Source organism: Lonchura striata, chromosome 5, assembly GCF_046129695.1.
Source record: "Lonchura striata isolate bLonStr1 chromosome 5, bLonStr1.mat, whole genome shotgun sequence".
Classification (NCBI taxonomy): Eukaryota; Metazoa; Chordata; class Aves; order Passeriformes; family Estrildidae; genus Lonchura; species Lonchura striata.
In genome coordinates this window covers 69,646,128-69,668,647 of record NC_134607.1, presented here as the reverse complement: position 1 = coordinate 69,668,647, position 22,520 = coordinate 69,646,128, and the positions used below count along the sequence as shown (strand labels likewise).

Sequence of the window (22,520 nt, the reverse complement as noted above, 5' to 3'; positions counted from 1 at the left end):
CATGTCCTTGTCCAAAATCCCTCTCCAGATCTCTTGGTGAACTTCTAGGTAGTGGAAGGGGATCCAACTTCTCCCACAGCCTTTTCTTGTCAAGGCTGAACACCTTCAGCTGTCTCAGCCTGACTCCAGAGCAGAGATGTTCCAGACCTTAAAACATCTTTGTGGCTTCCACTGGACTCCACTCCAATGTGTTTTTTGTCCTTCTCATGTTGTGGGCTCTAGATCTGGACACAGCACTCCAGGTCAAGGACAAGATTCAGGACAACTTGTTCTAGATGATCCTCCTTGTCCAAGGGTATGGACTAGAAGATCCTGAGATGTCCCTCCCACACTCAACAATTCAGTGATTCTGTGATCCTGAGACATGGCTTTGTTTGCCTGCTTTTGGAACTGCACCTTGAGAGCAGCAGCTGTGGTATCAGACAGGCAGGATGAGGCATTAGATATAAAGGAAGCTTTGAGCAGTCAAAGATAAATTTCTGTGATGCACTGCTTGGATACCTTCATTCTCTGCTCTGCTTCTAAAGCTTTTCTGCAAAATTACAGGGATCTGATTTGTGAAAATGTATTCCATTTATTCAATGTATTCAATGTCATAATAAAAAGATCATCATAGAATATATAATTTATTTCCTGAGTAGCTCACAATAAAAATTATTTGCTGCAGTGCTGGTTTGCAGGGTCATCTCAGGTATAAACCACAAGTTGTTTCTCGCTGAAATTTCTACTACCCACAATGTCACAGTTCCCAGAACATCAGCACTATTTCAGGCTGAAAGACTTCTGCAGACACCTCTGCTGTACCTCAGAGGGCTCCCTCTGACTTGCTCACCCACCTCTGCACATCAGCTGGGGCTTGGGGCCACACTCATCCTCACCCCTGCTCATCCCATGCCCACTGCTTCCACTTTTCAGGCTCTGGAACTATGGGTGATTGACCAACCCCATGAATCCCACCTCCACCCCCTCCTTGGGCTGTCCTGGGGACCTTTACCCCTGGAAGTACCCAGAAACTGTAAACCTTAAACCACTAATACATATCACCCAGTACCAAATCCAAATGCCTCTGAAACACCTCCAAGGATGGTGATTCCAGCACCTCTCTGGGCAACCTTTTCCATTGCCTCACCACATGATGCTGGAAATATTTTTTCTAATATCTAATTTGAATATCCCCTGTCTCATCTTAAAGTCTTTTCCTCTAGTCCTCTCACTGCTGGCATGGTAGACGAGACCAACCTCAACCTCATTACAACCTCCTTTTAGGTAATTGTACTGAGCCTGCTCTACTCAAGACTAAAATCTAATCATACCATCTAATCTAGCTCTGCCTTCTGTAATTTTGAAGCTGCTCCCTGTTGTCCTGTCACTCCAAACCCCTCTCAAAAGTTCCTCTCCATGTGAACCACTCTCAGGTACTGAAAGGGGCTCTAAGGTCTCCCAGAACCTTCTCAGCAGAAGGCTTTGCATGAGTAAGGGCTCTTACAAAGCCTTTCCAATCAGGCAAGGGAAAATATGCATCCTGACCCTACTAATTGTGTTCTGAGAGGCTGTGGAAGAGCAGACTGAACATCTGGGTGTACTCAGAGACAGGCCAATCAGGCTAATGCCACAGGAGATGTTCTGCCAGGAACAGAAACACGTGTAGGTCCCCATTCGTGAGGAATGAGGAAAGTCACCAGACCCAGTTATTTTCTCCTGACATGTGATGCTGCAATAACCTGGGAGAAATCCTGAGGAAATTGCAAATAACAACTGTCACCCCACTTCAGGGTGGTTGTGAACTAATCTCCTTGAATAATACAGAAAACCTTTCTTTTCAGTGAAATTCCCTGCATATGACAACAGGCAGATTTATGACCAGGTATATATAATGCACTGGGATTCCTGAGGGATCAGCCAAGTGTTTCTTCAGGGTGAAGAAAAAAGGAACTCTTCAGCTGCCTGTTCTGAGACTCTGCTTCAAGGTAAGCTCGTGCTCATTTCTTACTATTTACTCCAATATTTCAAGACTTTCTTGAGCTTTGGAATAAATACATAGAGAGAAAGCCTAGGCTGGAGCTGCTGAGTTCCAACAGCTCTCCAAGGAGAGTTTATGCATGCACTGAATTTTGCAGCTCTTTAACACTTCCTGTAAAGGAGGTCAAGGACAGAAGGAATTATTTGGGAAGGAATTTCAAGTCAAATCACCTGGAAAATTAACATCAACTGTACAGTAAGAAGGAGGGGCGAGTTTATTGAGCACCAAAACTCCATCCATGACCTTGCAAGAGGCCTCTGGATAAACACAGGTGGCTGAACTCCTGGACAAACTCCCTCTAAACACTGTGGGAAATCTAACAACTGCCTACTTGGAGATCATATAGAAACAGCCAATCTGAGACTGCAGCAGAGGCATTTGAGACTCCTCTGCCATTTTGGGGCTGCGAGCAGAATCCTGTGCCACTCTTTCCCACGGTAGGCTGGTTTTTATGTGTCTGATATTAAGTTAGATATTAAGCTAGTTAAATATATTTTAAGCTGGAGGGGGTCATGCATAAGGACTTTTCAGGAACTTCTCTGCTTGTTTTGGGGCAGCTATGGGCATGTTATGCAGAGTACTGTAAAAAGTCACCACTTGTTGTTCCTGTTCTTAGTTTCCAGCTTACTGGTCACAGTGTTCCTGATCTGGGGTTGCTAAAGAGAAAAAGGACCAGATGTTTTGCATCAGAGCCAAGGGTATATGCAGCTTAATACCCCAATGTCAGCTCAGAGGCTGGACCCCAGGTGAATCATTTGGGGCTCAGACTTGGGTCTGACTGGGAGAGCTGCGTGTCTGTGTGAACTTGGATGGGGCCAGGGATGTGCAGGAAGTGCAGTATTGCTGTTCTTTGTCTGCTCAACGCAGGGGGCTGAGCAGAGTCCGTGCCCAGCTGCAGGTGTCTGCTGTGGGAAGGTGCTGAGAGCAGGAGGGAATGAGAATGGCCTGAAACTGAGTCAGGAAAGATTTAAGCTGGACATCAGGAAGAGGTTTTTCACCCAGGGTGGCTGAGCCCTGAAACAAGCTCCCCAAGGAAGTGGTCACATCACCATACCTGCCTGAGTATGAAATGTGTTTGTACAATACTGCCAGGCACATGGTGAGATTTCTGGGGCTGTCCTGTGCAGGGCCAGAAGTTGGACTTGATGGTCCTGATGAGTCCATTCCAACTCAGTTTCTTCTGGGATTTTATGAGATCATGTTTGGAAGCTGGGGCTTCCCAGCCCTGTTTTGTAGAAGGACTTTTTTCTCCAGTGCCAGTGCAAAAGCTGAGCTCTTGACCAACTGAGGTAGGCTGGAAAAGATGACCTTGGCTCAGTGCCATATCTCAGTTCCATGATAACTTTGCCATGAGAACTGTTTAGGCATTGGGTGGGTTTGGAACACCCCTCAGACAGACTATGCCCCCATCATTGCCTCCGCTGGGCACCCTAAAACCTATTTTAGATTTCACCCTCTCATGTGAAAAAGGGAGATTTGCTCAAACCTTTAGTGTGTGTTCAGTCTGTCAATGCCACATAAAAGCCAAAACCTTCTCAGTCTGTTGGTGTCCCGTGGTAGGGACCCTTCACTGAGCAGGTCTCTGGGTTGGAGGGTTTGACTGACTTGTTCAGAGTCACACACCAACCAGAGAAACCCCTCCTGGGTCTCCACATCTTTAACCACTGCCAGAAAGTGCCAGAGCCCCTGAAGGAATCACTTTAACTGTTTACAGAATAACACTATTAATAAAACTGTAACAGGCTGAGGTTTGAGACTTGCCAGTGAAGGTATCTGACTGCAAAAAGATATTCAAAGTGAGATACTAATTCAGAACATACTAATAAGCTTTAATCCCCAACAAAATCTGGCTTAAGGTAATCATTCAGCATGCATGAAGCAGGATTCTTACTCAATAGACATCCCTAAGGGAGAGAAGGCAGGTTCAGCCCATCAACTGATCCCAGAAGTTACAGTGGAGTCTTCCATCACTTCTCTCCATTTTTAATTCACTTTCATACTATTTCTTTACATTTAGGTGGTGTTTGCATGTAGTCATACATCTTTCTCAGTGAGGGGCTCTCATGCCTTGGGGGTGAATATCTCAATAAAGTACCTGCAGTAACCTTGGGATGGGGATGTGCATCAGTCTGAGGAGAGGCATTTTGCCATGGTTGCTGATTCAGCAGCAGGACATCTTCATTTGTTTCCCATGTTTTCATGACATGTCACAGAGATGATCAGCCAGAAAATACGACCGAGGTATCTCCTCTGCAAGGGTTTTGACAGAGCCTGGCCCTGATGTCTCCACTCCACTCCATCTGCTGTTTAGGCCCACCTTAGATTTAGTCCTCTTTGTGTGTGGGAGGCCAGGTATGCTGACTGTGTTTCATCCAGGGACAATCAACTATATTTTCCCCTGTAACTTCTCTACCATTATCTTTCTATCCCCAGTCATCTCCCTGCACAACCCTATAGCGCTGATTATTTTTCCATACCCAGAGGGACAGAAGTTAGCCCCTCCTTGGTCTCTTACAGTCCCCTCCTCTGCATTTGCCTTCCAGGGGAGCAAGAGCCCTTCACTGAAATCCTCCCACGATGCTGGGGCTGCTGCTGCTGCAGGTGTTGGCCAGCTGCCTCTGGCTGGGTCACGGCGAGGTGGTGAAGTCCTTTGAAACTTCATGTCCCCAGTTTTTTTTCCGGGAGATCCCCCCAAACAAAGCTCTGGAGCCACAGAACCCAGCCTGGATCTGCCAGCGCTACAAGAACCAGTATTACTTTGCCACCCTGTACGACAGGAAGATGCGTATTCCTGTCTACTCTGCTTACATCTACCAGCCTGGACCTGGCAAAAGACCTAAAACATGGCTGGTTGAGCCTCAGGTAAGTGTCTCCCCTACATCACATCACCCTCCAGCCACTCCAGAGATGAGCTGCAGCATTCAACCCAACTTTTCTATTTCCTCCCACTTCCCTACATGCATGCAAATGGACACACTGGACAGGATTCCTCTCATTAAACTTCAAACTCCTGCACCACATGATTCCTCTGATGCATCTGAGACATCAGCAGGAGGATGAGATGAATCATATCCCAAAGGTGCCCAGCTCTCTGCCTTCACCTGGCAGGAACAGCAAAACAGATTACTTTGCATTCATCACAAAGTCAAATGCTTCTCCTCCCTGTGCCCTGCTGTGCTGAGTGACCAAGTGATGGGGAAAAGGCATCCAGGAGAGGCTAAACTTGAGGGATCTGATCCCCACTTTGCCCTGAGCTGTTCTGCATCCCTGGCAGAGTTTATCTGCTCCCAGTGAAGAGTCAAAAAGGCCTTGTGAGTGGTGTGAGAGAAGTGAGGAGAAACTCAGAGGGGGTGAGATGGTCCACTGGAAAAGGCACTGGAGCTGAGAGGGTCAGGTTAGCTGGGGAGGGATTTCTGGAGTGGCAGTTCAGGCAGTGAAAAGTGAGGAGCATCAGTGCTGGTCCATTCACAAGGGGGTGGTCTCCATCCATGTGCAGTGACGCCTGGGCACCTTTGGCTCAGGCTTGCTCCAGAAGGATCCAGCAGTCAGACAGAACTCCAAAACCAACAGAGCTCTCCCAGATGACTTTCAGTCAAACTTCAGAACTTTAGGAAAACAGGCCAAGGAAATAACGGGCACAAAAAGAGGAAATTCATGTCATTGGTAAGGATAGAGGGGCAGGATTGATTTACATGAAAATGAACCACAGAAGAAACCCACATGCAGTGTTACAAAGGAAAACTAAATATAATGCACTAAATGTGAAACAAATTTCTGAAATAAAAAATATTTGCAGTTTGATTGCACTTTCAGTTCCTCATAGGAACTCAAGCAACTAATCTGGTATTGTACCACATTAGGAGCAGACAAAAAACAGGATCTTGATACTCAGAAACTTCTGCTCTAGGAATGTCTGTTCAATTATCCTCATCCCCAATGCTAACACCTTTTCCTCTTTTTTTCATGTCAAGCTGATTGGTCCAGCTTATCCCGAAACTATGGAAAAAGAGTGGACACTCTTAAATCGGTACAATGTCACCTTAGAGAAACTCAGCCAGAGCCAGGCTATCCTTCATGACTACAAGAACCTGACGGGTTTGAACCGGGGCCATTTGAACCCCAGTGGCCACCACGATGACTACAGCAGCAGGGTGGCTACCTTCACCCTCACCAACATAGTGCCCCAGGATGAGAGACTCAACGGCGGCGCCTGGAACAACTACGAGCAGCAAACCATGATCAGGAGCAACCAGGGCTGTAAAACCACCTATGCCATCGTGGGTGCTGTGCCTGGGAACAACTACATTGCCAAGGGGAGGGTTAATAAACCCAGCCACCTCTGGTCAGCTGCCTGCTGCGTGGTGGACAACCACTACATAAAGTCTTGGGCGGTCGTGGCTGAGAACGACAGGAACCAGGTCCAGCTCCTCACCCTGGGGGAGCTGGAGGACACGTTAACTGAGCTCTATGGGAGGGGACAGGTTTCCCTGTTTGACAGTGACTGTCCCCGGGAATAAGTCTCACATCCTGGGTGGAACAGGTTCAGGAGCGTTTGCCACATGTCATAGAATCACAGAATGGTTTGGGTTTGAAGGAATTTCAAAGACCATACATGTAGTCTCAGCTCCTGAACCATGGGCAGGGACACCTTCCACTATCCTTGGTGGCTCCAAGCCTGGAGCTTTTAACACTTCCAGGGATGGAGCAGCCACAACTTCTCTGGACAACCTTTGTCAGGGCCTCACCACCCTCACAGTAAAGAATTTCTTCTGGACATCTAATGTAACCCCACCTGCTTTCAGTTTACAGCCATTCCCTCTTGTCCTGTCACTCCATACCCTTGTCCAAAGTCCCTCTCTTTTTCAAAACCCTTTAGACACTGGAAGGGGTCCACATTGTCCCAAGAGCCTTCTTTTCTCCAGGCTCCCTCACCCTCAGCTCTCTCACCCTCTTTCTGGAGCAGGTGTTCCCCAGCTCTTGGAGCATGTCTGTGGCCTCCTCCAGACTCCACTCCAACAGCTTTGTCTCCTTCTTCTGTTGCGGATCCCAGAGCTGGAGGTAGCACTGCAGCTGGGGTCTCACCAGAACAGAGTAGAGGGGGACAAATGGACTGTAGAAGAGAACAAGACAACCCAAGCCTCCCAAAGGCCTCTCATTCATTTCCAGGAAGGTCTGAGAGAGCAAACTTCACATGATATCTAGTTTCCATTAGGAAGTGAGAAACCTGTCTTCAGGTCAGGAAAATTTATATATAAAAGAGTACCTTCTGCCACCTGCTTTGCTTATAGAGTAGTTTAGGGACTAACATAACAATTTCCATGCCAAGTGTGTAATTTACTAATAAAACCTTGTGGAACTTTACATATCTTCTGATTTTTGTTGTTCCTTTTGACCATGAACATTTAGGGATCTTGGGGGCGTCCCTTTTCCTTGAAAGTGGTTTTGTGGGCAGAATGGGAGCTTCAGGCAGAGGTTAATAGAGAAACCTTCCTGTTGAGTCATGAGCTGCAGAAATGAACCCTTTGCTTGGTAAACTCCTTCTCAGGGAGCTGTCTGGGTTCAGCTGGATCCAATCTTAGCCCTAGATTTTGTCAATTGTTTATATCTAAATGATTATATTGACGTAATTGAAACTTTATACAACTTGTCCCGTGGGTTTGAGGATTGCAAACCATACATATTTACATAATTACATATGATTTAAGATTATAATGATAAGGCAAAAATATGTTAATCAGAATTATTTGGTTCACAGCATGGAAGCTAGAACTACTAGTATAATATTGTGTGTTATGAAGCAGTATTGAAGCAAATATATTAAAGCAGTTATATTAAAACCAGCAAAAACAATTAAATAGAGACCACCCATACCAATGACCGTGATCAAATCTCATTGGCTCAGCCTTGAGAAGTGACCTTGAGAGGCATCTCCACCCCAAAGAGGAATCTCAACAAACAAACACTCCAGGAAGGTGTGTGCCTGGTGTGCAAGAGCTAAAGAGAGCAAAAGTCAATCTCTACTTCATAACAGCAATGATGTTCAGATGCTTCCTGGGAAGCAGGGCACAATTCCTCCAGAAGGCCAACAGTGAAAGCTCACACACACTCCCCCAACTCTTCCTCCTCTCTCCCTTAGCTTATATAAATGAGCTGAAGTCATATGATATGAAAAATCCCTTTGGGTAATCTGTGTCAGCTGGCCTGGTTGTGTCCCCTCCCAGGATCTTGCCCACTCCCATCCCCTTTGATGGGGGAAGGAACGTCGAGGGCTGTCGAAATCTGTGCTATTGATGATTCTGAGATTGTAGAAAGTCTCTGTCTGTCAGCCCCGCAGCCAAAGCAGAAGCCATAATTGGTCTGTGCTGGTTTCCAGGTTGTTTATTCTGTTGATCTCTCACATGTTCTGCTGCCCTGCCCAGCTCTGTCCTGCAGGGCAGCGTGTGGGGCTCTGCCCTCAGTGGGATGTGACAAACATTCAATACCAGAAACTCCCTGGGCTGGATTTACAAGAACGTGCCAATATCTGTCACCTACGTTGGACAGTGTGTCCCCAGCCTGAACCAACAGAAAAATGCCAACACCACAGTGAAACATGGAGAGCATGAAGAAGGAGAAAAAGGACAAGGCACACCCAATTTCCTCCATCTTGTCCTCTTTGGACCCCTAATCTAGAATCCTAAAATTTTACTTTTGCACCCATGCTACACTTAATTATTCCTTATATCAAACACTGAGAGCTTGTAATTCATCCTGTAAGATTGAAAACTCTTTTTCATGGACAGAGATCACAGACAGTGTCTCTGGGGGCTCTGTCCAGGGGGGTTCCTGACCCCTGCCAGGGTCCCAGGGCAGCCAGAGGGATGCCCTGGATTCCCACAGAGGTCCAGTGGTGTTTTGCTCTGGTTTCTTATCAACACCTGGACAGCTACCAGCACAGCACTGTAAGGATTGTGACCTTTACCTCGGTCAGACCCAACACAGGCATTCACAACAAAGTTTTCTTGCTACCATGCTGGATTGCAGGTTCACCTCATATATAAACCACAAGTTGCTTCCCACTGAAATTTCCACCAGCAGGAAAGTAACAGTGCCCATGCTCACAGGAGGATGGGTGTCCAAACACAACCAGAGGATGCCATAACATCCACACAAGTGTCAGCATCAGACTCCACTTACTTCTCCTACAAATGAGCATGAACAAAGTGGGCCAGGGTGCCAAGAGCTCTAACAAGATATCTCCATGGCTCCTGCAATGAGACTTCAAACTTTGGTGTCGTCATACTTGATCCTGTGGGAGTGGGGTCCTGTGCAACAAAGAGTTCAATGGGTTCTGTGCATTCAAGATTATGTGTGATTGCCCAACTTTCCCCCTGGGAGGGGTTTCACACTGTGTCATGCAGCACTTTGGTGTTGGGGAACACTTTATGGGTCTTTGATTGTTTATGGCCCCTTCTGATGATGGGACCACTGCTGGGCCCTGCTTGGTTATGTCAGTTGGGCCTCATCAGAAAGGAGGAATTTGCCCCTCCTCCACCAGATCTGCTTCTTCTTGGCTTTCTCCCTCATTCTGGCTAATCCCCACTTTAGCACATCAGTCCTTGGTTAACAGAGACAAAAGAAACCACAGGACTCAACCAGTTTGTTTAAACAACCTTTGGTCTAACACACTTCATCTGGATACTTCTGGTTGTAACAATAAACTAATTATTCTATTATTCCTGGACTTCTGTAAACAGAAGAAATTATAGAATATCATAGGAATTATGTCCTGGGAGGCTGCAGAAGAGCAGACTGTGAATATCTGAGTGTATTCAGGGACAGGCCAGTCCATCCAATGTCACCAGAGCTGTTCTGTTGGGAACAGAAACACGTGTAGGTCCTGGAGCAGCAGCAGCTGCAGCTGGTGGGATGGATGGAATGACCAAGGAAGTGACCAGACCCTGTTAGCTGATTTTGACATACCATGCTGCCAGTCAGCAAATTCTGGCAAAAATTCTGGGGAAACTATGGCAAACAACTGTCAGCACATTTCAGAGTGGGTATGAACAAACTCCTGTAAATAAAAATCAAAAACTTCTCCTTTCTATGGAAATCCCTGTTTATAAAAAAAGGCAGATTCGTTACTGGGTATATATTTAACTGATGTGGACATACCATGCTGCCAGTCAGCAAAGCTGGGAGAAATTCTGTGGAAATGATGAAAAACAACTATCAAGACATTTCAGGGTGGGTGTGAACAAACCCCCTGAATGAAAATAGAAATCTTCTCTGTTCTGCGGAATTTCCTGTTTATAACAAGGAGCAGATTTAGGACTGGGTATATATTGCAGTGGCACTCCTGGGGAATTCAAACAGTTCTTTCTCCAGGGAGAAGACAGAAGTAGCAATTCAGCTGCCTGTTCTGAGACTCTGCTTCAAGGTAAGCTCTTCCTCCTTTTTCACCATTGACTCCAATATTCAAAATCTTCCCTGAGTTTCAGAATAAACATGAATAGGCAAAGCCTATTATTCCTAGAGTTAAAGTTTATTCTTGGAGTTGCTGAGCTCCAAGGGGCAATCAGAGCTTATGCATGCATTGAATTTTGCAGGAGTGTAGTATTTTCTGTCAGTCAGGAGGGCAACCACAGAAGGAAAGATTTGGGAAAGAAATTCAAGCCAGCTCACCTGAAAATAAATATCGAACTGTTGAATAAGAAGGAAAGGGGAGATTATTCAGTAGTAAAACTCCACCTGTGACCTTGCAAAAATATCGGACAAACTCAGGTGCAGTCTGAATTCCCAGGAAAATTTACTCAAAAGACTTCTTTGGAAATCAAACAACTGTCTCTCCCTGGTGAGCATATAAACCCAGACAGTTTGAGACTGCAGCAGAGGCATTTGAGACTCCTCTGCCACTCTGGGGCTGTGAGCAGAATCCTGTGCCATTCCTTCTCATGGTAGGTTGTTTTCCATGTATCTGCTATGTTAGATATTAAGTTAGTGAGATCTATATTAATCTCATGGAGGGGTCATGCAGAAGGACTTTTCACACAATTTTCTGCTAGATTTGGGGCAGCTATGGGCATGCTCTACAGAGTACTGAAAGAGTCCTGACTTGTAGTTCCAGTTCTCAGTTTCCAGCTCATTGGCCACCATGTTCCTGATAGCAGGATGAAAATGAGAAAAAGGACCACATATCTTGGGTCAGACCTGGGCTGTGTGCAGCTCAGCATCCTGAATCCAGTGGTAATGGAGAGATGAGGGTCAGGGAATAGAAGAAGGAACCACCAAATGTGCAAGGTGCCTTGTCAAGCCCTCAGCACTCCTCAGCTCAGACCCTTCCCAGCCCAAGGTGGGCTTTGTGCTTTACAGGCTGTGGCAGCTTTTTCTCCTAGGAACCCTTTGAACTGCCTGTCCCAGCTCCCTTATTCCAAATGCTGATGATAATAAATGAGTGTCATGCAGTGCAAATGGAAGCATCTCTGCTCTCCCAAATCTGTGCTGCCTCTGAAAGGAGGCAAAGCTTGCTTGCTTGCTTGCCAGTATCTCAGGGGGCTGTTCATCAGTTTCTCTATAGGGGACGATCTTACTGACTGCAGAAAATCACTTGAGCACTGAGAAAGACAAAACAGAACAAGTGGCTGTCCAAAAAAAATCCTGCTATGGTGCCTTTAACTGTACATGGAAATCAATCAGCAAAGCTGAAGATGGGCATCAGCAGGAATCCCAAGCAAACAGGGGAAGAGCTGCCCCTCAGTGCTTGCATTGCAGCAGCCATTGTGCTGGTAAGATAGAGGTGCTACCATCTTCTTGGTCCCTTCATTTGCTCTCTCCATGTGTCTGCAAGTTCAGAGTCGGGGGTTGGATAAGGTGGAAATGCAAGGTGAGCAGCAGGACACCCATTGCCCAATGCCAGGTGAGGGGCAGGACCCCAGGTGGATCATCTGGGGCTCAGAACTGGGTCTGACTGGGAGAGCTGCGTGTCTGTGTGAACCTGGATGGGGCCAGGGACATGCAGAAAGTGCAGCATTGCTATTCTTTGCCTGCCCAATGCCCCATGAGATTAAAGGCCAGCTCAGAATTGCAGGGGGCTGAGCAGAGACTGTGCCCAGCTGCAGGTGTCTGCTGTGGGAAGGTGCTGAGAGCAGGAGGGAAATGTGACCTTGTCCCAGGCTGTGCCTCAGTTGCAATATCATTTGCTGTGAGAGCTGATTGCACTCGTGGGAGTTTGGCTCCTTCCTTCTACAGGCTGAGCTCTCCCACTGTTGCCTCCTCTGGGCTCCTAAACCCTGTTTTAGGTTTCACCTTTATTGCTCTTGTGATTTTTCCATATGCAGGACAGAAATTATTCCTTTCCTGGTCTCTCATAATCCCCTGCTCTGTCAGCTCTGTCCCCCTGCACAAAAGGCTCCAGGCCATGACCATCTCTCTCCAAGCTGAGTGTCCCTCTGCATTTGCCTTCCAGGGGAGCAAGAACCCTTCACTGAAACCCTCCCACGATGCTGGGGCTGCTGCTGCTGCAGGTGTTGGCCAGCTGCCTCTGCCTGGGACACGGTGAGGTGGTGAAGTCCTTTGAAGAATGTTCTGAGTTTTTCTATGCAGGGACCACTCCAAATGATGCCCTGAATCCAGAGAAACCAGCCTTGATCTGCCAGTTCTTCAGGAACAAGTATCACTTTGCCACCCTGTACGACAGAAACAATAGAATTCCTGTCTACTCTGCTTACAAATATGAGCCTTCAGATGTCAAGAAACCTCCAGAGTGGTGGTTAGTTGAGCCTCAGGTGAGTGTCTCTCTTACCCTCCAGCCACTCCAGAGATGAGCTGCAGCATTTAAATGGCCACTTCTATGTCCTAACACCCCAGTACACACATGCAAATGGACACACAGGGTGGGAATGTCCTCACTGAACTTCAAACCCCTGCAACACATGATTCCTCTGATGCATCTGAGACATCAGCAGGAGGATGAGATGAATCATATCCCAAAGGTGCCCAGCTCTCTGCCTTCACCTGGCAGGAACAGCAAAACAGATTACTTTGCATTCATCACAAAGTCAAATGCTTCTCCTCCCTGTGCCCTGCTGTGCTGAGTGACCAAGTGATGGGGAAAAGGCATCCAGGAGAGGCTAAACTTGAGGGATCTGATCCCCACTTTGCCCTGAGTTGTTCTGCATCCCTGGCAGAGTTTATCTGCTCCCAGTGAAGAGTCAAAAAGGCTTTGTGAGTGGTGTGAGAGAAGTGAGGAGAAACTCAGAGGGGGGTGAGATGGCCCACGGGAAAAGGCACTGGAGCTGAGAGGGTCAGGATAGCTGGGGAGGGATTTCTGGAGTGGCAGTTCAGGCAGTGAAAAGTGAGGAGCATCAGTGCTGGTCCATTCACAAGGGGGTGGTCTCCATCCATGTGCAGTGACGCCTGGGCACCTTTGGCTCAGGCTTGCTCCAGAAGGATCCAGCAGTCAGACAGAACTCCCCAAGCTCTAGAGCCCTCACAAATGTCCTGCAGACATGAAAAAAATAAGCATCTTATTAACCATAGGAACCTGAGCAACTACTCTGGTCTTGCACCACTGCACCCTTCCCATTCTCTGGTTTTGGAAAACCATGGAATTGTTTGTTTTGGAAGGAACCTTAAAGATCATCTCAGTCCAACTCCCCTGCATGCACCAGGCCACTTGCCATCAGACCAGCATGCCCCAAGCCCTATCCAACCTGGCATTTCCTCCTGGACTTTGGACACAGGCCATTCAAAAATTCATTGATTTTATTAACTTTCTCCTGAGGGCTTTTTGGAGTATTTAGTTTCTCCAGGACTCTTTTGAGGTTACAGGCCTCTCTCAGAGGCTGATCATTTGTAATTTCTTTTCAGTGATGCTACAGAAAATGCTCCCTGGCCCAGATCAGCTCTGAGACACATTCTCAGCACTGCTGTAAAAGGTTTCACTTACACTGAAATCTTTTTGCTTACTGAGAAAAACTGTTCATCCTTGAACAAACTGCAGCCCACCCAGGGAAACCTCAGCTCCAGGACTGATTTCCTGACACATCTCCCTGGCTATGGGGTTAGAGGCAAACTCTGGTGTTCCAGAACTGGGCTACACCTGCAGCAACCACACATAAAATCACAGAATCACAGAATCACAGAATCACAGAATCACAGAATCACAGAATCACAGAATCACAGAATCACAGAATCACAGTGGGGTGTGAAGGGATCCAGGGAGAGCCCTGGGCAGGTTTGGGCTGTGGAGACAGGAGGAAAGGGAAGCAGATTTGGCAGGGGAGGTGTCTCACCAAAGTCACCTCTCAATCCTAGGAGTGGGAAATGCTCCTTGTCTCACACATCCATCCACGATCCCAGCACAGGCTGCAGGCTGGATCACAGAGGTCACAAGTCAAACTGAGAGCAGTCAGATTCTGAGCTGCTTGCTCATTAAAGCTCTTGCATTCATGCAGGAGGGACATGTGTATGATTTCTCTCAAATCCATACCTTTTCCTACACTGAGATGACAAAAAAATGGGTTCTTGACTATCAGAGACTTCTGCTCCAGGGAAATCTTCTCAATTACTCCCATTCCCTATTCTAATACCTCTTTCTCTTTCCCTGTCCAGCTCATAGATAAAAATATAAAGCTTAAAGAGATGGAAAGGGACAAGACCCTCATAGAGAAACACGGGATCACCTTAGAACAAATCAAAGAGAGCCAGGCTGTTCCTGACGACTACAAAGGACTGAAGGGTTTGGACCGTGGCCATTTGTGCCCCTGTGGCCATATGAACAGTAAAGAGAACAAGATGGCAACCTTCACCCTCACCAACATAGTGCCCCAGGACACCAGCCTCAACAATGGCAAGTGGAGAATCTACGAGCATCAAAAGATGCAGACGAAGACCAAGGACTGTAAAAGCACCTACGTTGTCACGGGTGCTGTGCCTGGGAGTGACAAGATCTCTGGAGATAGGGTTAATAGACCCAGCCACATCTGGTCTGCTGCCTGCTGTCTGGGGGAAAACAAACAGCCCAAAGATGCTTGGGGGGCCATTGCTGAGAACAACAAGAACAGGGTGGAGGTCATCAGCCTGGGGGAGCTGGAGAAGAGGTTGACTGATCTCTATGGGAAAACAGTTACCCTGTTCAACAATGCCTGTCCCCGGGAACAAAAGCCACGTCCTTAGAAGAACCTTGGTGGCTTTTCCCACATGTCTTAGAATCACAGAATCACAGAATGGGTTGGTTTTGATGGGACCTTAAAACCTTAGAAATCATCTCATTCTGACCTGCCTGCCATGGTAAAGGACACCTTCCGCTACACCAGGGTGATCCAAGCCCTCCCCAGCCTGGCTTTGAACACTTCCAGGGATGGGACACTCAAAACAGCTCTGGGCAACTTTTACTTGTACCACAGCCTGTTCAGGGTAATTTACTTCTTGATAATATCCCATCTAACCCTGCCCTCCATCAGTGTGAAACCATTCCCTCTTGTCCTGCAGTCCATACCCTTGTCCAGAGACCCTCTCCAGCCCTCATCGAGATCCTTTCGGTCCTGGACTCTCAGGGGTCTTCTCCAGGCTGAACATCCCCAGCTCTCTCACCCTCTCTCCACAGCAGACCCACCCCAGCCCTTGGAGCACCTTCATGGCCTCCACTGAGCTCCACACCAACAGCTTTGTATCCCCCTTGTGCTGTGGGCCCCAGAGCTGGAGGCAGCCCTGCAGGTGGGGTCTCAGCAGAGCACAGCAGAGTGGGACAAATGTCCTGTGCAGCGTCGGTGCTGCTTCCTTCTCTGGTGAGTTTCCAGCCCTGTCCCTCAGGGCCCCTCCTGCTCTGCTCAAAGGCACAGAGCTGTGGGCAGAGCCTCCAGCTGCTTTGCTTTGCTGCCCCTCTCAGGAGAGAGCTCTCAGGAGTGAGTCCTCTCCTCCTCAGCTGTCCCGAGAGTGTGCAGCTGACTTGTCCCTCACCTCCTTAGCAAGGCTGTGGGACCAGGGCCCCTCAGGTGCTCAGAGATCTTTTCTGGAGATCTCCATGTCTGGAGATACCCACACCTCAACAATGCATGGTTCTGGACAATCTGCCCTAGCTGATCCTGCTGGAGCCTGGAGCCTGCACTAGAAGATCTTGAGAAATCCCTCCAAAACACAACAATTCAGTGATTCTGTGATCCTGGGATGTGCTTTTGTTTCCTTGCTTTTGAGACTGCACCTTGAGAGCAGCAGCTGTTGTATCAGACAGGCTTTGGCATCAGTCAGAGAGAAAGTTTTGAGCAGCCAAAGCTCAGTTCCTCTGCTGCCCTCCTTGGACACCTTCATTCTCTGCTCTGCTTCTGAAGCTTTTCTGCAGATTTATGACAAACTGATTTGGGGAAATGTATTCAGTGGTTGTCAAAGATCAATGTGTGCCACATCATGTAGTTTGCAAGAGCTTACAATAAAAGTTTATTGCTGCAGTGCTGGATTGCATGGTCATGTCTTCCATAAAGCACAAGTTGCTTCCCACTGAAATTTCTACAGCCGCCACCAGTAAAGTCCCAGTGCCCAGAGCATCCTTGCAGGACATGGGGTGTGCAAATGCAATCAGAGGATGCTGTAACATTCACACAAGTGTCAGCATCTGACACCAGTTCTCCTGTGAATGGGCATGAACAGAGTAGGCCAGGGTGCCAACAGCTCTTACAAGCTGTGTCACTTTGAGAGGTGCCAGCTTGGGACTGGACTTCTCAGCTCAGGAGCTGATGTTCATCGTCCTGCTGGGTCTCAGTGCTCAGCCAGGACCAGCCTGTTTGAGGGCTGCACTAAAACACAGGTTCTGCTGGAGGTGCAGAGTGAGGCAGCCCCAGGCAGGTATGCTGGTGTCCCCACTGTGACTGCAGCCAGCAGAGCTCCAGGCCTGCCTCAGTTGCAGAAAGAGATGCACCCAGGGCCACTGCAGCTGCCCTGAGCTTTGGAGAGCCCCACTGGGGCTGGCTGATGTGCTGCAGGATCCTGGGCAACACCCACCCCCTCCTGGGCCAGGAGCCAGAGGCCAGGCCCATTCCCCAGGGCAGCTCTGGGGCTCTGCACACCTGAGCACAGGGCACCAGATCTCAGGGCAGCTCTGGGGCTCTGCACACCTGAGCACAGGGCACCAGATCTCAGGACAGCTCTGGGGCTCTGCACACCTGAGCACAGAGATCCCTGCCCTGCCCAAGGCAGACACGGGGCACTGCCAGGGAGCACCATGGAGTTCTGCTCCCCTTGCCTCCAGCTGCCATGAGCACAGCAGCAAGAGCCCTGCCTTGTGTCAGCTGGGCTGCATAGACACCTAGGAGGAAATTTGGATTTTAGGAGAACAAAGTGAGCACATCAGTCTCACCCCCTTTGCTGGACAGCTCCTGCAATCCCAGGATCTCTGCCTGGATGGATTTTTTCTGCTAGGATCAAATGCTGACACAGCTCCTGATGGGATGAAAGCATCAGAGTGATTTCAGGCTGAGGCACCTCTGCAATCATCTCTGCTGTACCTCAGGGTGCTCCCTCTGACGTGCTCACCCACCTCTGCACACTGGGCTTGGGACCACACTTATCCTCACCCCTGCTCATGCCTGTGCCCACTGCCCCCACTTTCCAGGCTCCAGAACCACTGACTGCTTGATCATCTCCATAAATCCCTCCTTTATGAACTTCTCAGGCTGTTCCCAGGACCTTTGCCCTTGGTAGTACTCAGACTGCCCTGCCCTGCACTTCAAGCTTGTGAAACCCTTAGGAAGCCCAATAGGGAAAGGAATTGTCTGAGTTCCTTCAAAATCCCCTTTCTCCAGTACTGCAATCACAACAGACTTTACAGTTCCCTGCATTTGCTCAGTTTAGTTCTTGGGGAAAAACTCAAGCCTAGTCACCTTGAGCACTAACATCAAATATATTAAGTAGATGGGTGTGGAAGCATTGTGAATAACATAACCCCTCCCCAGACAGTGCAAATGTCCTCTGGACAAACACAAATGCTGGCAGAACTCCTGGACAAACTCACTCTAATCCTAGTTTGGGAAACCTTACACATCTTCCTTCCTGGATATCCTATAAAAATAGCCATTCTCAGACTGCAGCAGAGGCATTTGAGAGCCCTCTGCCACTTTGGCAGAAATGCCCTGCCTTCCACAGCAGGCAGGTGAAATATTTGGAAAACACAAAATAAAGGATCAGCTTGGCTGCTGCCTTCCCACAGGTATTAGAGGTGCTCCTCACAGGAACCCAGCTTGGGGCTGAGCAGAGGGCTGCCCCAGCTCCACAAGCAAGCTGCCAGGCACCTTTCATCTGGGATTGCACTGTTTTCTGCTCAGTCTGCTGTGGATGGGGAAAAGGGATGGAGCCTTTTCTGAGCCCAGAGCGGGTCCATGCCCACGGTGGGGTGGGAAGCACCTGCGCTCCCTGGGAAGATGCAGCTGCACTGATATGGGAGGGTTAATTTTGCAGTTTGCTCTGTCTGTCCATCTTTGGGGAGAGTTCTGGGCTCCAGTGTCAGAGGGATTTTAGCCACTAAGGGAGTGGTGAGGAGACACTGCAACCTCCAGCCACTTCCCTGCAAAGTGTTGGATCATGCAGCTTGCTTAGTCCTTTTCCAGTTACAGCAAGGGTTCAGATTGCATTAAATGAACCAGTTGTCAAGTGCTCTTCTGGAAGAGAAGGAAACAAGAAAATTAAGACATTTTTATAACCTGGCTCTGCTGGGCAAAACACAGCTCCTGCTCATGTGGCACAAGAGGAGTGCTCCCACATGATGCACATAAAAGTTTCTCAGTGCCAATGGCGGTGCCAGAATTTGCTATATGAAAGCATTATATGGCAGGTAAACTCATAAAATGGAAATGTGAGAACTAGTCTTAGAACACATCTCTGTTTGCAAAGCACACATTGAATTTACAGGTACTTTCGTATCTGACAAATTAAAAGCCCTCTTTTAAAACGAAATTGTGTTTTCACGTTTCAAAGTAATCTACAGGACAGAACTGTCAAATGGAGAGTTTCTCTTTGAATACCCACTGCCTGTGTGAATGGCTACTCCCCTCACTTCCAACACTGACTTCTTCAGGGTTTGTCTCCTTTACTGCCATCGATGCCCATGGAACCTTCTCAGAAGAAAAGGAGGAAGAAGGAGGAAGAGGAAATGGTTTCCTATTTACCCTTGCTGCCTGTATTTTCTCTTCAAACCCTGCTTTTCACTCAGAGTGAAGTGTCATGTCACAGAATCACAGAATCAATGAGGTTGGAAAAGAACTCCAAAATGATTGAGTCCAATCTTTGACCACCTTGAGGCACCATGTGCCACGTCCAGTCATTTCTTAAACGCTTTCAGGGATGGTGATTCCACACCCTCCCTGGGCAGCCCATTCCAATGCTTAACCACCCTTTCAGTGAAGAAACTCTGCCTGAGGTCCAGTTTGAACTACCCTGGTGCAGCTTGAGGCTGTGTCTTCTCATCCTGTCAATGGTTCCCTGGGAGAAGTGACAGACCCTCACCAGAGTTTTTTTTCTGGGATAAACAATTCTAGCTCCCTCAGACACTTTTCATAGGACTTGCCCACCAGCTTCATTGTCTTTCTCTGGACTCGCTCCAGCACCTCAGTGTCTTCCCTGAACTGAGGGGCCCAGAACTGGACACAGGACTCCAGGTGTGGCTTCCCCAGTCCTGCTGGCCCTGGTCCTGCTGGCCACACTATTGCTGTTACAAGCCATGATGCCATCGGCCTTCTTGGTCACCTGGACACAGCTGAGTCAAGTTCAGCTGCTGTCACCAGCACCCCTTGGTCCTTTCCCACTGGGACACTTTCCAGCCACTTTACCTGTAGCTCTGCCTGGGGTTATTGTGGCTGAAATGTGGGAACCAGTACTTGCTCTTGTTGAATCTCATTCTGTTGGCCTCCCACCACTGATCCAGCCTTCTGTCCAGATCCTTCTGCAGACCCTTCCTACCTTCCAGCAGACCAACATTCCCAGCATACTTGACATTATCCATGAACTTACTGAGGGTTCATGCAATAAGATACGCAGTACAAATAAATCCTATTCCAACAGGAATGAAAAAAGCCATGGGAAATATAAACATCAAGGCTATGGAGTGAGAATAACTCAACAGGAATACTAACCACTAAAGCAATGACACATACACTCTATCTCAAAACAGAAAACTCAACCAAAACCTCCTCGTGTCTTCTGAATTATAAGGAAGGGATCCATCCCATTTGGCTTTTGTCATGTGCCATGTAAGCATCTGTAGTTAATCTGGTCAGTCTGGCCATTGTTAAAGTCAATGCAGAGAAATAGGTCAAGACCCTGAGTCATTTAACCTGTATATATACATAAATAACTATATGTCTCTGTGTGTGTATAAATAAATACATATTCACATGCATATATTACAGAATAATAATATATGTATTATTCTATATAATATATATTTATTATGTATCTATAGGCAATAGGGTGACATGAACTGCTCTCTAAAGGGACTTGTTCCCCCCCTCCACCTGCCTCAGACACAGATACTTGCATTCAGCCAGGTGAAACCCATCTTACCCAGCCAAGTGTGACTAAAAAAGAGGCAGAAGAATATCCATATGTTGCAAATTCCCAACAATACAAGAACATGTCAAGTATTATGTGTGTTTGAGCCTGTCCTCAGATGCCTTTGTGCTGGGCTCTCTCAGCTATCAAAGGAGCTGTCAAATTAATCAGCTGCCACGATCTGCAGCATCTTTGTCTGAGCTGGAGGAATGATGTAGAAATTGTCATGGATGGCACAAATCCAAAATAATTGGGAAAAGGGGAGTGATAAGGAATGCATGTATGTAGTAAACCATAAGGGAATCCTGTCAGATTATCAGCTGCAGTGCAGGGGGTAAAGGGGTTTAATTACCAAGGGGAAACATTTGAGGAGAAAAGTGTGCCTGTGCTTGACCCACTTGGGGAAGAGGCAAGGGGACATCAGGTGTCCAGCAAAGCTGCTCTGTTTGTGGGGAGGATGGTGTGTGGGCTGAAATGACAGTGGCATCATTTCATGTGCTTGGGAGAATGGTCCATATCTACTCCTGGTGGCTTGGGAGGGGCTGCAGTTATATTAGAGATACATCTGCTGCGTGGTAGGAGGACGAGAAGTGGGTTTGGGAAGCAGTTTCAGGCAGGGCTCTTTCCCCATCAGTGATAGGGTGCAGTCCTCCTACCAGCACTCTGTAGGTAGAAAGTCATGCTGTCCCCATAAGAGTTAGGCTGTAACATCTTCTGCCACATTCACACATTGGATTTAATGCCCAGGCTTCCTCCTCATTTGTCACTGCTGGTCTTGGAGTCGCTGGTACAATCTGGTTTCTTCTTTGGCAAGTCATTAATTTCACGAATTTGCATCTGAATGCCACAAATTTCTGAGAAGTCTTCCCTACAACAGGAAAAACACTTTATTACAGGTAGGAAGAAGCAGGTTTTCTATGGCTTCTTCTATATTTACTATGAGAAACAACGGAGTATTTTTTGCAGATGACACCATTTAGGATCTCAGTTACTCTTTCATTTGTCAGTTACTATTTCATCTGGCACTGGCTATTTCACCTTTGTTCCACCACACAGCCAGTACAATGTAGATCATTCTTGACACTTTTTCACATAGCATATTTTCAGAAATCCTACAATGGCCCAGGAAATCTGCACCATGGTTGACTATCTTCACTAAAGCACATTTCAAAGCATTGCTTACACTTTATATGGTTTTATCCAGCTATGAACTGACAAAAATCCACTTCTAAGGTGGTTTCACAAGGTTCTCCCTTCCCACTTTTCAAGAAAAATCTCCATTCATCTAAGAAGCAGCAGTAATGAGTAAGGAACATGAAGAGAAACAGGGATGAGGATTAGCAAAGAGAGAGGAGAATTCCCAAATGTTGAATAGGGACATCTTGGCTTAACTAGGCTAAGGAGCCTGTGAACAGGAGCAGCCTTGGTGCATCTCAGTGTAGTAACAGAAACAGGGAGGAGGCCAGACTGAAATAAACCTGAAGTACAAAATTGTCATGAATGACACAACTCTGCAATTTTGGGGGATGAAGGAAATAGAATTACGTGGTTGTGGTGGCAGATGCTCCCCCAGACTTCCCAGAGTTTGGCCAGAGAGAAAAAGACTTATTGCATAACCCATCTGAAACAACGTATTTGCATAATTAACCTTAATTTTCCAACAGAATTAATCTCCCACCCATTATCTGAACAGCCCTTCTCAGTTCCACAATGGCTGGGACAAAGACTGCTTTTTAGAATTAGAGAATCACAGAATGATTTGGGTTGGAAGGGATCTTAAAGTCATCTCATTCCATCCCTCTGCCATGGGCAGGGACACCTTCCACTATCCCAGGTTGCTCCAAGCTCGATGCAACCTGGCCTTAGACAATTCCAGGGATGAGGAGTCCACAACCTCTCTGGGCAACTTGCTCTGAGATGTTTTGATTTCAAAAGCTCTGATTCCTCCTTTTCTTGTGCCAGTATTTAACAGCTGAATCAGACAATC

General features: G+C 47.4%; 2 protein-coding genes across 7 annotated transcripts in view; both read left to right on the top strand.

Moving 5' to 3' along the window:
• LOC110470912 (endonuclease domain-containing 1 protein-like) overlaps nt 1-7,414 on the top strand; it is a 159,868-nt gene extending 152,454 nt beyond the window's left edge. For all 6 annotated transcript variants that reach the window (XM_077783697.1, XM_077783699.1, XM_077783698.1 and 3 more), the window contains 3 exons: nt 1,824-1,967; nt 4,564-4,882; nt 5,992-7,414. In XM_077783697.1, coding sequence (XP_077639823.1) covers nt 4,598-4,882; nt 5,992-6,537 — 831 coding nt within the window. In that variant the 5' untranslated portion in view covers nt 1,824-1,967; nt 4,564-4,597 and the 3' untranslated portion in view covers nt 6,538-7,414. The remainder of the gene's footprint in view (nt 1-1,823; nt 1,968-4,563; nt 4,883-5,991) is intronic.
• A 2,893-nt stretch (nt 7,415-10,307) lies between these two features.
• Nucleotides 10,308-15,287, top strand: LOC110470965 (endonuclease domain-containing 1 protein-like). The gene is made up of 3 exons (XM_021531051.3): nt 10,308-10,439; nt 12,465-12,783; nt 14,612-15,287. The coding sequence occupies exons 2-3, from the start codon at nt 12,499-12,501 to the stop codon at nt 15,173-15,175; spliced, it is 849 nt and encodes a 282-aa protein (XP_021386726.2). The 5' UTR covers nt 10,308-10,439; nt 12,465-12,498; the 3' UTR covers nt 15,176-15,287.
• The last annotated feature ends 7,233 nt before the right edge of the window (nt 15,288-22,520 follow it).